This window comes from Arachis hypogaea, chromosome 4 (assembly GCF_003086295.3).
Source record: "Arachis hypogaea cultivar Tifrunner chromosome 4, arahy.Tifrunner.gnm2.J5K5, whole genome shotgun sequence".
Lineage (NCBI taxonomy): Eukaryota > Viridiplantae > Streptophyta > Magnoliopsida > Fabales > Fabaceae > Arachis > Arachis hypogaea.
In genome coordinates, this window is record NC_092039.1 from 17,029,141 (window position 1) to 17,044,429 (window position 15,289).

The following is a 15,289-nucleotide window of genomic DNA, read 5'->3' on the forward strand; positions in this document are numbered from 1 at the left end:
CCAAAAAAGGAGGGATGACAATGATCAAGAATGAGAAGAATAAGCTTATTCCCACAAGAATTGTCACGGGATGGTGCATATGTATTGATTACAAGAGGCTCAACAATGCTACAAGAAAGGATCACTTTTCCCTACCTTTCATTGATCATATGCTTAAGAGGTTAGCCGGCCATGCTTTTTACTATTTTCTAGATGGATATTCTGGCTATAATCAAATTATGGTGGACCCTCAAGATCAAGAGAAGATGGTATTCACATATCACTTTGGAGTATTTGCTTACCGGAGGATGCCGTTTGGACTCTGTAATGCCCCAGCAACTTTTCAGAAGTGTATGCTCTCTATTTTCTCAGACATGGTTGAAAAGTTTATTGAGGTATTTATGGATGATTTTTCTAATTTCGGTAATTCTTTTTATTCATGCCTTAAGCATTTTTCCTTAGCCTTGAAATGGTGCCAAGAAACAAATCTTGTTTTAAATTAGGAAAAATGTCATTTTATGATCACTGAACGTATCGTTCTTGGGCACTGGATTTCAAGTAAAGGAACTGAAGTTGATCAAGCTAAGGTGGAGGTAATTGAAAAATTACCACCACCCACTAATGTTAAGGCAATCCGGTGTTTCTTGAGACATGCAGAATTTTATAGGAGATTTATAAAGGATTTTTCTAAGATTGCTAAACTTTTGAGCAATCTCTTGGTTGCGGACATTCTTTTTAATTTTGATAATGATTGTTTGCATGCCTTTGAAACTCTGAAAGCTAGGCTTGTCTCTGCTCCCATTATAGCTCCCCCAATTGGGATTTACCATTTGAATTAATGTGTTATGCCAGTGGTTATGCTATTGGAGCCATATTGGGACAGAGACAAGATAAACTTATGCACGTCATTTACTATGCTAGTCGTGTACTTAATGACGCTCAAAAAAATTACACAACTACAGAAAAAGAATTACTGGCTGTAGTTTATGCTTTTGATAAGTTTAGATCCTATTTAATTGGTTCCAAGGTTATTGTTTATACTGACCATGCTGCTCTTAAGTACGTTCTAACCAAGTAGGATTCTAAACCAAGATTGATCAGGTGGGTGCTCCTTCTTCAGAAGTTTGATATTGAAATAAGAGACTGGAAGGGGTCAAAGAATCAAGTAGCTGACCATCTTTCAAGAATTGAGCCTGACGAAGGAGAGCAAGAATCCACTTTAGTGACTGATACCTTCCCAAACGAGCATCTCTTTATGATTTAGAGGGTTCCGTGGTTTACGGATATTGCAAACTATAAAGTCATGAGGTTCATCCCCAAGGAATACACTAAACAACTAGTCAAAAAGCTTTTAAATGATGCTAAGTATTAATTGTGGGAAGAACCTTATCTTTTTAAGAGATGATCAGATGGTATAATCCGGCATTGTGTCTCAGATGAGGAATCACAGTAGATTCTCTGGCACTGTCATGGTTCCGAGTATGGAGGCCATTTTGGTGGTGAAAGGATAGCTACTAAGGTCCTTCAGAGCGGTTTTTATTGTCCGACTCTCTTTAGAGACTCTTGAAAATTTGTGAGGAATTGTGACAAGTGCCAGATGGTAGGGAACCTTCCCCACAATCATGATATACCACAGCAAGGGATTCTAAAGACTGAGTTATTTGATGTGTGGGGCATTGATTTCATGGGTCTTTTTCCACCATCATACTCAAATACTTACATCTTGGTGGCAGTGGATTATATGTCTAACTGGGTGTAAGCAGTGGCTTTACCCACTAATGAAGCTAAAGTGGTACTGAGCTTTCTCTAGAGGTATATTTTCAGTCAGTTTGATGTCCCAAAGACACTAATTAGTGATGGAGGGAGCCACTTTTGTAGCAGACAGTTGGACTCACTTTTACATAGATATGGAGTTCATCATAAGGTGGCAATCCCTTATCACCCTCAGACAAGTGGACAGGTGGAGGTTTTCAATAGAGAACTCAAGAAGATTCTAGAGAAGTCCGTTAGTACTTCCTAAAAGGACTAGGCTAGGAAGCTTGATGATAGTCTCTGGGCATACCGGGCGGCATTCAAGACTCCTGTTGGGATGTCGCCGTACCAGTTAGTCTACGATAAGGTCTGTCACTTGCTAGTGGAGTTGGAGCACACAGCATATTGGGCAACAAGGTTCCTAAACTTTGATACCAAGCTGCAGGAGAGAAGAGGCTGCTCCAACTAAATGAGCTTGATGAATTCAGAAATTCTGCTTATGAGAATGCCAAGCTCTACAAGGAAAAGACCAAGTTGTGGCATGACAAGAAAATAGCCACAAGAGTATTTGAGCCAGGCCAGAAAGTTCTACTATTCAATTCAAGGCTCAAGCTCTTTTTCGGGAAGCTAAAGTCCGAGTAGTCAGGACCCATTGTGGTAACCAGAGTGTCATCGTATGGTCATGTGGAACTTCAGGAAGAAAACTCAGATAGAAGATTCATTGTCAATGGCTAGAGGTTGAAGCATTAGCTTGGAGGCGAGATTGATCGTCAGAGGTCAGCTCATCTGCTTACTTAGCATATCTGACTGTCAAGCTAGTGACGTTAAAGAACTTGTTAGGAGGTAACCCAATCCTTAGTATCTTTTGATTTTATGTTCATTTTTATTTTCATTTATTTATGATTTTTATTCATAGTTTTCTTTAGTTTATTTATGTTTGTGGTCATGCAAAGTGTTTAAAACAGGAACATGAGGAATCTGAAGGAAGATCATAATACTCTGGAGAGGAGTTCGTTCCGATGCTCTGATGCTAAACACCAGGTTGGGCGTTCAGCGCTAGAAATGGCACAAACCTCAAGATAGCTCTCTATTGGGTGGCGCTAAATTCCAGGCTGGACGTTTAGCGCCGAGGAGCACGAATTTCAAGGAGCATTTACGTCGACACTAGCACTAAACGCAGACCTGGACGTTTAAAGCCAGCGTACACGAATCCCAAGACAAGCCCACTGCCTCGTAGGGTACTAAATGCATGGGTAGGTGCATAGCGCCAGAAATTGCAACAAAAGAGTGAGTGCTTTTGTTCACTCAGCACTAAGTGTGGGCCTGAGCGTTTAGCACCGCGCCCTCGTACAAAAAAATTTGAAAACACTGCAGTGCTAAACGCCGAAGCTGGCGTTTACGTCAGCAGTGCAGACACGGTCAATACGGAAGGGGTTTTAAATTTCGACCCACATTCCCCACACCTCTCTCTCATCTTACCTTTACACACACACAATTAACCCCCCATTAACCCTCTCCTTTGATTTTCCCTTCCCTATTCTTATTCCTTCATTTCCCATTAACCAACTCCAACCAACCCCCTCCCCCCACCCCCATAACTCTAATTTAATCCATTCACCCCTCCATAAAACCAACCGAACCCCCATCCCTCATCTATAAATGCCCTTTTATTTTAACTTTTTTACCACAACACAATTTACAATCTCCCCTTTCTTCTTTCTATTAGCAACCCTCAACCTCCACACTTTACTTTTCACTCCCCTTCCCACTATTTTTCTTTTCCTCTTTTTCCTATTTAATTTTATTTCACGTAATTATTTTCTTTAATTTCCTTCTCTATTTTTTTATCTTTTTCCTAAATTTTTCTTTTTCTTCTCTCTTTGCTTGAGATGAGCACAACTTCTAAGTTTGGTGTTGGGGTGCTTCGCTTCTCTCTTTCTATAAATCATCCATATGGCACCTAACACTGGCGAGTCCTCCTCTAGGAAGAGAAAGAAAAAGGCTCCTGCAATCGGTCCTCTTGACAACAACCGGTTCAACTCCAAGATACATGAGGATCACTTTTATGAGATTGTGAGCAAGAAGAAAGTGATCTTGGAAGTGGGATTTGATTTACAGCCGGATGAGTATTCAGAGATACGAGAGCAGATTCAGAGGAGCGGTTGGGGGATTCTGTGCAACCCCATGACTTTAGTAGGTCTTCTGATGGTCAGGGAGTTTTACGCCAATGCTTAAGTGACTTACACGCATGTCAAGGGTGTGAACTCCGACCCGAAGAACTGGTGCACCATGGTTCGATGGAGGATCCTAAAGTTTGGTCCAGAGAGTTACGGATGTATTTCAGTTGCCACCAACCAGAGAGGACTCTCACTCCTATACTAAGAAGGTCAACAGTGATCAGAGGCTGGACCAGATTTTTACTGACATATGTCTTCCCGGAGCACAGTGGAGGCGTGATGCCAAAGGGCAACCATATTAGCTGGAGAGGCATGATTTGTGGCCGGTTTCTAGGGGATGGTTGGAGTTTATTCAGCGCTCCATCATTCCTACTAGTAACCGGTCCGAGGTTACTATTGACCGAGCAGTAATGATTCACTGCATCATGCTCAGTAATAAGGTGGAGGTGCATTGTGTGATTCCTCAGAAGTTATACATCATAGCCGTGAAGACCTCCATTCTGCCAGGCTGGCCTTTTCCCACCTCATCTTTCGCCTGTGTGACATCGCACGAGTTCACATAGATCGCAACACCCCCATTGACATTGAGAGGCCGATCACTAAGAGGGGTATGCAGTATGCTAAGGAGTATGTCTAAGCACCGCCTCAGGAGCCAGTTTACCCTCCTCAGTATGAGCAATCTGAGCTAACTCAAGGACATTATTTCCCTCCTCAAGATTATTAGGATCAGCTGACATCATCCATTGAACACCTAGCATCATCTATTGATCAGCTGAGGGTAGACCATGAGGGCCACTCTGCCCTTCTTCAGCAGATGGCGGAGGAGCAGCAAAGCCAGTGGCGAGGGATGAAAGAGCTGAGGCGTGATTTTGAAGCTTAGAGAGGATTCCCAGGAGGGTGCAACCACCATGACTGAGGTGGTTGAGTTTTTTATATGCGATTTTCCCTATTTTCTGTTTTTTAGTTATTATATCTTATTTTCTGTTTTCTATTTAAATCCTTTTCATAAGTAATAGTATTTCTAGTTTTTCTAGTTCAGTTAACTAATTTGGTATTTTATGCTTATTTTGAAAAGTGGTCTCATGTATTGCTCATTGAACTTGAAAAGAAAAAGAAAAGAAAAGAAAAGTGATGTAATTGCATGAGAACTTGAGTTATATATTCTGAGTTGTTTTATTTATCTTGATGTGGTGGTATTATCTATGGCTCTGAATGTAGGCAAAGAATAGTGCATAATTGATCTTGAAGTTAAGAATGTTGATTCTTGAGGTACAGGAATTTAGAAAAGTATTATGGATTCTCTAAATTAAACAAGAAATTAGTCCTTGAAGCAAAATAAACAGCAAAAAGAAAAAGAAACTAAAGAGCAAGGTTCAAGACTCTGAGCATCAATGGCTAGGAAGGTCAAATGTGAGTAAAAGCTCAAAGAGTTATTTTTCTAGCCATATGCTTGTGGTGTGAATGTATCAAGGAATTCTTGAGACAGAGCACTAAGAGTCGAGACCAAGTGAAATTAAAGAGTATGCCAAAGGCTCTAAGCACCACTGACTAAAAAAAGTGAAAAGAAAAATCTGAACTCAAAGAGTTCCCGAGTTAAGTGTTTGTGGTGTTTGTGTGTCAAGTCAATGCTTGAGACAAAATATTTAGAAGTCACGGTTAGACTCAAGGTGTGAAGCACCAAAGAAAAGATAAGAAAAAACTGTGTTCAAAGATTAATCAGAGGTTAAAAAGAAAGAGAATTCATAATATTATCCGAGTTCTAGTTCTGAAGGACATTGACATTTTCTGAGCTTCAAATGATAGTGAGATGCCAAAACTATTCAGAATTACAGTGTCATCAACCCCACTCAGTGAATGGACAGGAGCTTAACTAAAAACTCAATTCTTGGGCAATTTCACTTCTCAGTCCTATATTATTTTTAGTTCCTTGAGGACAAGCAACAATTTATGTTTGGTGTTGTGATGCGTGAGCATCTTTGCTTTATTTTCTTATTATTTTAGATATGAATTTATTGAGTTTTACTGAGATTTTATTGTTTGAAGCCTATTTGGATGCTACTTTGAGTCGCTCTATTGTTTTAATTATTTCAAGTAAAGTTTGGATCGGGTTGGCATAGTTCGTGAGCAAGAAAAGAGAAGAATTTTGAATCTGCTAAGCTGGCACTAAACGCCACATCTGGCGTTTAGTGACCAAGCATCTCGTAACATGTGCCACCATTCTGTGAAGGCGGCGCTAAATGCCGAACCTGGCATTTAGCGCCAGGACACCCGAAACTTCACCTTTTGATTCTGTTCAAGTGGCGCTAAATGCGGACCTGAGCGTTTAGTGCTAGGTGCTTTGTGACTTACTGTCTCGTGGGGCGCTAAACGCCAAGCCTGACGTTTGGCGCCAGAAAGATGGCAACGAAATGAAGCTTTCTGCCTCGTGAGGCGCTAAACGTTGAACCTGGCGTTTAGCGCCAATAGCACGGATCCACTTTTATGAAGAGGCTTCATTATTTAGATTTGGGTTATTTTTATTATATTTTATTTTGTTTTGGTTATTTCTATTCCCAAGCACAATCGTTCGGGCTTTAGTAGTTATTGTTTCATTTTATTTTCAAATCAAATTAGGTTAGATATAAAAGGGAAAATATTTAGCCCTTCGGGCTCTCTCTCTCAGCCATTAGCAACTAAATCTCACTTTTAAGGTTAGGAGCTCTGTTTATTCTATGGATTAAAACTATTGTCACTCTATTTTAATCAATCTATTGATTTAAATACTAGGATTACTTTCATTCTTCATTTTATGAATTTGAGTATATTAAAAAATAACTCTTGTTCTACTGAATTCTTGTTGATTCTTGGAAAAGTTATCTCACCTGAATACGAGCTTGAAAGTAAATTCCTCCTAAATCACTAATTTCCTGGACTTAACGGGATACGTGACATATAATCCTCTTATATTTGGGTGATTAGGGTTTTTGTGGCTAGTAAACTAGAATTGAACCTAACCCTTTAATCTATATTAAGTGACCAAGGAATTGGTGGTTGATTAGGTTAGAGGAGACTAAATTACTAAGGATTTAGGATTTAGTCAATTATAGTTTTTCATCAATTGAATCTTGCATAATTTAAAATAGTTGGTAAGAAATATAAATCCGTAAAAATAAATATCTCTAAAACCTTAACTCTTCTCTCACATAATTCTCACAACTCATTTACTGTTGCTTTCCAAATCCTTGATTCACTGCGTAATACTTTTGAACCTCAAAACACAATTTTCTGCTTGTCTGACTAAGTGAATCACTCAACTATTATGGCTTGGTCCATCAATCCTCGTGTGATCGACCCTCACTCACCTGAGGTATTACTTGGTATGACCCGGTGCACTTGCCGATTAGTTTGTGGTTTTAAAATCTGCACCAAGTGCATACCGAACAATCAATAAAAGTCCTTTTTCAAACAAGTAATAACCAGGCCGAGTATGAAGCATTATTAGCCAGACTAAGACTAGCAAGAAAGATCGAAGTCCAAAGCCTAAAGGTATACTGCAACTCCCTCCTTGTAGTACAACAGGTTACTGGTCACTTTTAGGTAGGAGATGCGCTCTTAGAAAAATATTTAAATACAGCAAAAGATATGATATAATATTTTCAAAATTTTGAAATATCACACATACCTAGGAACAAAACTAAAGGGCCGATATTTTATCTAAATTGGTTGCTTCCAGAATAACTAATTCAATAGATACTATGTCACATCTCACGCTAACAGAATTGAGTTTAGGTATCAAGATTTTTCAAGTGTGACACATGAAGAAGACTGGCGAAGTCCATATATTCAGTATTTAAGAACTAGAGAAGTACCAAACAATGAACAACCAAGGTCATTTAGACATAAAGCAAGCTATTACACCATCATGGGGGACGACCTGTACAAACGAGGTTTCTCTCGACCATTACTGAAGTGCCTCGGACCATCAGAAGCAGAAGCCGCCATAGCCGAGGTTCATGATGGCATCTGTGGCCCCCACACTGGATGTAGAAGCTTGGCCACGAAAATCCTACGGGCAGGGTATTATTGGCTGAGCTTGCATAAAGATTGCATGAACAAAGTACAAAAATGCGACGCATGCCGGAAATGTGCACCACTCATTCGTAGTCTGGTCGAACTATTGCATACTTCAAATGTTAGCTGGCCTTTTTACAAATGGGGGATGGACATCCTAGGACCATTCTCAATATCACCAGGAAAGGTAAAATTCCTCTTAGTCGCAATTGATTATTTTACTAAGTGGGTAGAAGCACAACCACTTGCAAAAATAACCTCGGACAAGGTACGCACTTTCATCTTGAAATCAATCATACATAGATATGGTTTACCTAGGGAATTTTTTTCTGATAATGGTCGACAGTTCATTGATGAGAAAATTGCATTATTTTTAACTGACCTTCACATTAAGCATCATTTTTCCTCTATTGAACACCCGCAAAGTAATGAGCTCACAGAGGCAGCTAATAAGATAATCTTACAGGCCTTAAAGAAAAAACTAACAAATGCTAAGGGACGTTGGGCTGAGCTAATACCAAAAATACCGTGGAGCTACAATACAACACGACAATCCACAACCAATGAAACCCCATTCCGATTAGTATACGACACGGACTCTATGATCCCAATGGAGATCGCTCAAGGTTCAAGTCAGACCGAGTACTTTAGCGAAGATGCCAATATGGATGCCAGATTAGTCAAACTTGATACTATAAGCGAGGAACGAAGCCTAGCCGAAATCCAATAGAAGTCCATGTAATTAGCCACGCAAAGGAAGTATAATAAAAAAGTATGACCAAGGGTACTAAAACAAGGAGATCTAGTGCTGAGACAAATAGAGGAAGTCTAAAAGCCCACAGGACATGAAAAATTAGCAACAACGTGGCAAGGACCTTTCTAAGTCTCCAAAGTTGCCGGAAAGGGGGCTTACTACCTAGAAACCTTAGACGGGACGCCCCTACCCAACACTTGGAACATTTCATCTTTGAAGTTTTATTATAGTTAATTTTCACTGTAAACAAGTTGGAGTGGGAAGGTACTCTTTTTCCTGATCACGAGATTTTTTTTCCTAAGGATGATTTTACTTTGACAGTTTTTAACGAGGCCAACTACTCCACGCCATTCAAACTGAAGGTTTTTTCCATATCCCGAATGAAACATATTCTTTCCTTTCTATTCACTACACTGTTCTATCTACTAAATCATTTCATCCAAACCAACACAAATCGAAAAGTTGGATACAACATCTAAGCAATATACAATAATAAGCTTTCAAATATTTCAAGTTTAAGCCAACATCATATGTCGGAAATCAGTTCAAACAAACACACCGACGCTAGATCGGTCATCAAATCAAAGTTTCAAAATACAAATTATCAAAAGTATTCACAAACTTATTAATCTTTATGAGAGGGGGGAGGAACATTCTCATCATGCTCCTCACCCGCCTCATCTTCAACAAGCTCGCCATCCATTATAATCTTCATCACATCAAGTCTCCCAACATCAAACTCGGGCGTAAATACATCTCCTTAGCTCACAGCTCGGTCGAAATTGGCAGCAAACATCTCCAAAACCTCATTTTCTAACTCGTGAATACAGGAGGTCATCTTACCCTTGACCTTGTCATTTTCCTTAATTTCATTTTGCAGAAGACAGATCTGATCTTGAAGCTTAGCAACCTCCTCCTCCCTATCCTTCATCTTAGAGGTCACATCGATGATCACATTCTCCTTTTCTTTCACAGACCACTCCAAATTCACAACCCTTTCAGTAACATCATGCTGTTCTGCACCTAGCAGCTCAGTAGCATGACCAATACACAACAAACGAGAAGCCATAATCTACCACAAAAATAAAAAGAATAATGAAGAACATATAAAAATAGCACAACCTAAATAGCAAACAAAAGTGTACCAACCTGGATAAACTTCCCATCCCTTCCATACCCATAAGGCGAGTCAGCCTCATATCTCTAGGATACTGGAAACCCTATCATCAAGCTCAGAAATGGGATATTGATCACTCCAAAGGGATTGAGAATTCACCTCTTCTATAAATCCATGAAGTTTTTTCTACTTTTCAAACACTAACCTATTGACCTTGTCCTCTTCGGAAAGCACCTCTAGTGACTTCTCGGGCTCAACTCTTTTCCTTTTTTGAGAAGGATGAGGTCGGGCACTGGAGTGAGCAATATCCCCACCAGTTTCCTTCACTACCCCTAACCGATGCCACCTTTTTCGCCTTTCTTTTTCAGAATTAGTTAAATGAGGCACCCTCCCACCTGCAAACAAATGTGGCGTTATGTCAACAATTAGCAGCCAACAAATAAAAATAACACAAAAACACATTACCTATATAATCCTTCAACCCCTCTTTGTCATTCTCCTTCTCAAAATTCAATAATTCAGAAATTGACAAACATTCACCAGCCGCAAAACACTCTATCAAAAAATCTAAAAACATATTTTCTTTCTCATATTTTCTCCACATCCTCAAGAATTTGTATTGGCTCTGGACACCAATACATTGAAAATCTCTCTATCAACAGACCATCCAAATAGAAAGGGTATTCGGTCTCTACTGACCGAACCTTCACAAACATAGATTTGAAATTCTTGAAAATAAAGAACGACCAAGGAAGCTACTAAGATAAACCCACAAGCCTTTTCACACTCTCTTAGATTGAAACAGAGAAAAGAAAATATTTAAAGACGCAGAAAATTCCAAAAAAGACATCAAACATTCAAAAGCTCACAAAAAAACCCCATGAGTTTGGGTGTAACTACGAGGGAGCATATTTCAGTTGCGTCAGAACCTTACATTCAAAGTCAGAGAATGGAAATTTCAAATAAAATTCTGTAAAATAGGGGATATACATATAAAAGTAAGTCTAGTGCCCCCTCCTCTCACAAACCCTCTCCTCACTGCCACAAGGGAGAAGTTCGATGCCAATAGCCAAACCATCCTTGATCAATTTTAGAGCTTTAAGCTCAAGCAGTGTTCATTATCACAATAGGCAAAAGCGCGAGTTTTAACATCAACATGCACCCAGTGATAAAGATTTTCACTTTTAACCTCCACCACTTTTTCCTTTTCTTTTTCTCTACCCATCGTCAAAACAAACAGACACAGACAAAGACAAGAGAACTAACCTTTTTAAGTCATGTCTCTTTCACAAACTTAAGCAAGAAGACAAGGGCAAGAGTTTTTCGTGTCTTTTTCCAAAATGGAAACGGTAATAAAGCGTCACTACTACCCACTAACTTAGTGGGTAATTCAAAAGATAACTGTTCGCATAACCTAATTAAAAGAACGGTCCAGATCTTACCTAGAGAAATACACATGAATTTATTGCAACCCAGTCCATAAGGTACAATCATTATTAATTATCATTTTATTATTATTATTGTTATTGTTATTATTTCATTTGCTTCATCAAAAACCCAAGCTTGAAGAACAACAACGCGCGTTGAGCTTAGGGACTAACATATTCGTCCACAACTGAGGTATAACTGCATGACAAAAGCTCAACTTGCTAAACGTAAGTTCGGCAAGTCAAGCTTGAGGGCTATGTATTATATCCCTAATACATCGGCAAAACTGAGTTATACCTCGATAGGGTCAAACAAAATCAAAATAGATAACTCCCTATCGTAACAAACTTCTACCTCGAATCTCGCACTTAGTCGGCTACGGATATCCCAACTAACAAACCGACAAATATTTCACCCACATTAGCTATAAATCAGAAGCTTAGCTGACGTTAAGCACCAGAAGATCACAAACAGGCATAGATTCATATACAAAACTTCTTACATAATAGCTTACATACAACTCCTATCCCTCTTATAAAATTATAATAACAAAGACGAAGGAAGAAAAATTATCTAATTAATACAATATTATATAAACCAAAATGCAGTATAACTCTTCATAATGCTCCTTCACTCAATTCCTGAAAAGGTAAAGCTGTAGGGGGTGAGAACCTAACCACACGGTCTCACCACGGAGTTTCAGAATTGTCATAAGAAGATATTTAATAAGAAAACTGTTTTCGAGCTTAGTGATTATCATAGCCTTATTAATCTTTTAAAAACCAGTAGCTGATCATTCAAAACCCTTTCAAAGAAACAATATTTAATTTTTCATAAATCCAAAATCTTTCTTTTCTTATAAGAGAATCTTAATCAGAAACCAACTACACAATCAATCAACACAATCATCAATTCAGCACCAAAGCTCATTCTCAAAAGTAGCACACTAGGATAAACACAAGCAAAACAGACAAGGAAAGTACAGGTTTAGGTAGCATTTACAGCAAATAGTTCAGGTAGCAGTTAAGAACAGTCTAACAATTAGGCAAACCAAAACAAATTCATACCCAAGAAAAGCATACAAATGCATATAATGCATGCCTGTCCTATGGCTAATGAGCTCATCTGTCGGTTATACAGCCAACCCGACAAGTCGAGTTTGCTAAACCATTAGACTGTCCCCCGACGCGCATCCCCATGAGTCTACGCATAGCTTTTTCTCATATATAAATATCAAATTGCTCAATGGGGGTACCATTCCCAGGAATTTATAAGTGCTAGGTCACCCTTACGTCGTAGGGTCAACAGAGTATCGAGTCTCAACCTGGAGCAAGTGGTGGCAAGCCACTGCATCTACCCAGGAAAACTCGTGTCTCTGATAACTCAATTTCATAAGCCATATGAATAATTCATTCAACATTCATCAATATCTAAGTCATTCTCAATATCATCATTATTCGTTAATCCATATCTCATCTCCAAATTCATTCAAAAATCATATCTCAAAGTCAATCCTCATCATCCTTCTTTCCATTAAGTTCATCAACAACCCCAACTCAAAACATAATTCTTTCTTTGATAAATAAATCAATCTTAAAACATATAATGTTAAAAACAAATCTTTTTAAATAATTACTTCAAATGAAACTTCTAATTTTATAAAATTTGGTAGCATCTCCTCTAAAACTCAGATTCTGCCACCCTTTTCGGGTCCCAACCAAACCAAACCAAACGCCTGTTAATCATTTAAATCACTTCCAATAACCATTATCACAACAATACTCAATCCAAGGAAATTACAAAATCTAGTATTTAATCAACCAATCCTATAAATCGCAATTTAAACCAACTTCATTCAACAGCGTCAATCAATAATTAAGAATTCTCGGTCTTCTCAAACAGTTTCAAACCAAACCATTCTGCAAACCCTGTTCAAACCATTTCGAAAATATTAAATCATTCTCAATAAACAAACCATTTTCAAATATCAAGTCCTTTCCAAATTTGTTTTAAAAATCAGATTCCGATATCAAATCGGGTTCAATATCAAATCAAATTTCAATTTTAAATCTTTTCTAAAATCAAACCATTTCCAAAATTAAACTAAATGCCAATATTAAATCTCTTCCAATAATTCAAGGAAAACCACTTTAACAACATCAATCAACTAATCAGAATATCCAACTTTCTCAATCGATTAATCTATCAATCGAACTAATAATCTCATTCATTCAAAATAACTCAATTCAATTCATAATATTTACAAAATCACAAAAATGTATTTTATGCATTAATATTGATTTATAACAACTCTGGAAAGTAAAACAAGTTTAAGAAAGGTGTCCCTACCTCGACAAGCTGAATTCACATAGGTTAAACATGGTAACTCCCTTTCCTTTTTATTTCATGGCAGCAGCGGTGATTCCAACGTGACCGAAACGGTGGCAGCAGCACCAATTTTAATTTTTCAAACATACCTTGGCAGAACTAAAACAGAGACATACACTGTCATAATTAAAAAAATATCATAGCAGAAAAATAAAATACCAGCAGAGCAAGGATAGAGGAGTTACATATTCAGAAATAGTAGAATTGGGATTGAAACTGGAAAAGGGCAGTGTTGATTCAAAGACAAGAACAGAGGAGGCTGTGGTGGTTAAATGGGACCGAAGTAGTGACTAAGGTGGTTCAGTAGCAGCGGCGTTCAAAAACACTTCGCCAGCGGCAACCACGGTGACTCCAACGGCAGTGATAGTTAGGGTTCGGCGGCGGTGGATCCTTCTGCTGGCAGCTCGAACGGTGGATGCCACCCACAACGATGCCTCCTCCACAGACCTTGGCAGCAGCGGTGATGGAAAGGCAGCGCCGCTTCCTCTTCTCGCTCGTGAACTCATTCATCAACGGCGATGCAGCAGCGGTGAAGGAATGCGGTCTCCGACGGCAAGTTCGATAGCGACCAGTCACGACAGAGCTGGCGGCATCCTCTTCATTTGAGACGGCGATGCGGGCTCGGCTCCATAGAATGGTGGCGACGGCGCAGTGGCGTTGCGGCGGCAACAACAGGGCATGACTCCTCCCTTTCTCTTTTCTTTTTCCTGCATTTGCAACTGTCTCTTCCCTCTCTATCCCCCTTTCTGTTTCCCCCCCCCCCCCCTTTTTCTTTTCTTTCTCATATCTCCCTTTCTTCCTTTCTTTTTTTTTCTTTCTTTCCCTTCTTTTCTTTTGTTTTCCTGAAGGCTGAGGCATAAGGGGGTGAAGGGGTAGCGATGATAAATTAGGGTTAGTATAGGGTGGTTTAGATAATTTTAATAAAATTAGGGGTATAGAGTATTTAATTAAAAACCTAATTTTAATATATTAAAATTATTTTGAAAATGTTATTTGATTATTAATTTACTAATTGACTTTTAATCGAATATTTTAATTTAAAATTAAAGATAATTTAATTAATTTTTTTTGTTTATAAAATTAAAGTATTAAATTCTAGAATCTCTATTATTTAACTAAATTGTATAAAATTATTATTCTTTTGCAACTGTTAACCTGTATAATTTAAATATAGAAAATGATTCAATAACTATAAAATTAAGTAAATTTTCTAATTTAATTGTCTAAACTTGATTTAATTACTTTTAATAAAATAATTTCTAAAAATAAAGTTTTTAATGAATAAATAAATTGAAATTAACTCATAATAATATTTTTTCAAAAATTATGGGTGTTACATCCTACCCACCTTATAAAAATTTTCGTCCTCGAAAATTAAAGTAATAAATAAGGTAATACATAGTCTTTGCACTCTACTTTTTAAACACTTTATAGAAAAGTATGAAATCTTAGTATGAATATATAAATGTTTAAAACTTTACAAAAGTTTGGAGGAACAAAATAGGGTGCAAATCAAGATAGGCATTCCCAAAACAAAACGGTAGTTAGTGTGGCAAAAGGGCTACAAAGCAGGCTGGTATAAAACAACGGATATAATGCTCGCTCATAGATCTCTTACCCATTTCAGAACTTTAACTCCCCAAC

At 38.1% G+C, this 15,289-nt stretch overlaps 1 protein-coding gene across 1 annotated transcript; it reads left to right on the forward strand.

Annotated features, from left to right (window-relative positions):
- The first annotated feature begins 7,809 nt into the window (after nt 1–7,809).
- LOC140184061 (uncharacterized) lies at nt 7,810–8,688 on the forward strand. The gene is made up of 3 exons (XM_072234344.1): nt 7,810–7,964; nt 8,085–8,145; nt 8,305–8,688. Exons 1-3 carry the CDS (start codon nt 7,810–7,812, stop codon nt 8,686–8,688), a joined length of 600 nt encoding a protein of 199 aa, XP_072090445.1.
- The last annotated feature ends 6,601 nt before the right edge of the window (nt 8,689–15,289 follow it).

Coding starts and splice junctions, on each gene's coding strand:
- LOC140184061 (XM_072234344.1), top strand. CDS start 7,810: ATGGGGGACGACCTGTACAAACGAGGTTTCTCTCGACCATTACTGAAG. Junction 7,965..8,084: donor ACGAAAATCCTACGGGCAGG/GTATTATTGGCT, acceptor TTCAAATGTTAG/CTGGCCTTTTTACAAATGGG. Junction 8,146..8,304: donor TCTCAATATCACCAGGAAAG/GTAAAATTCCTC, acceptor AATGGTCGACAG/TTCATTGATGAGAAAATTGC.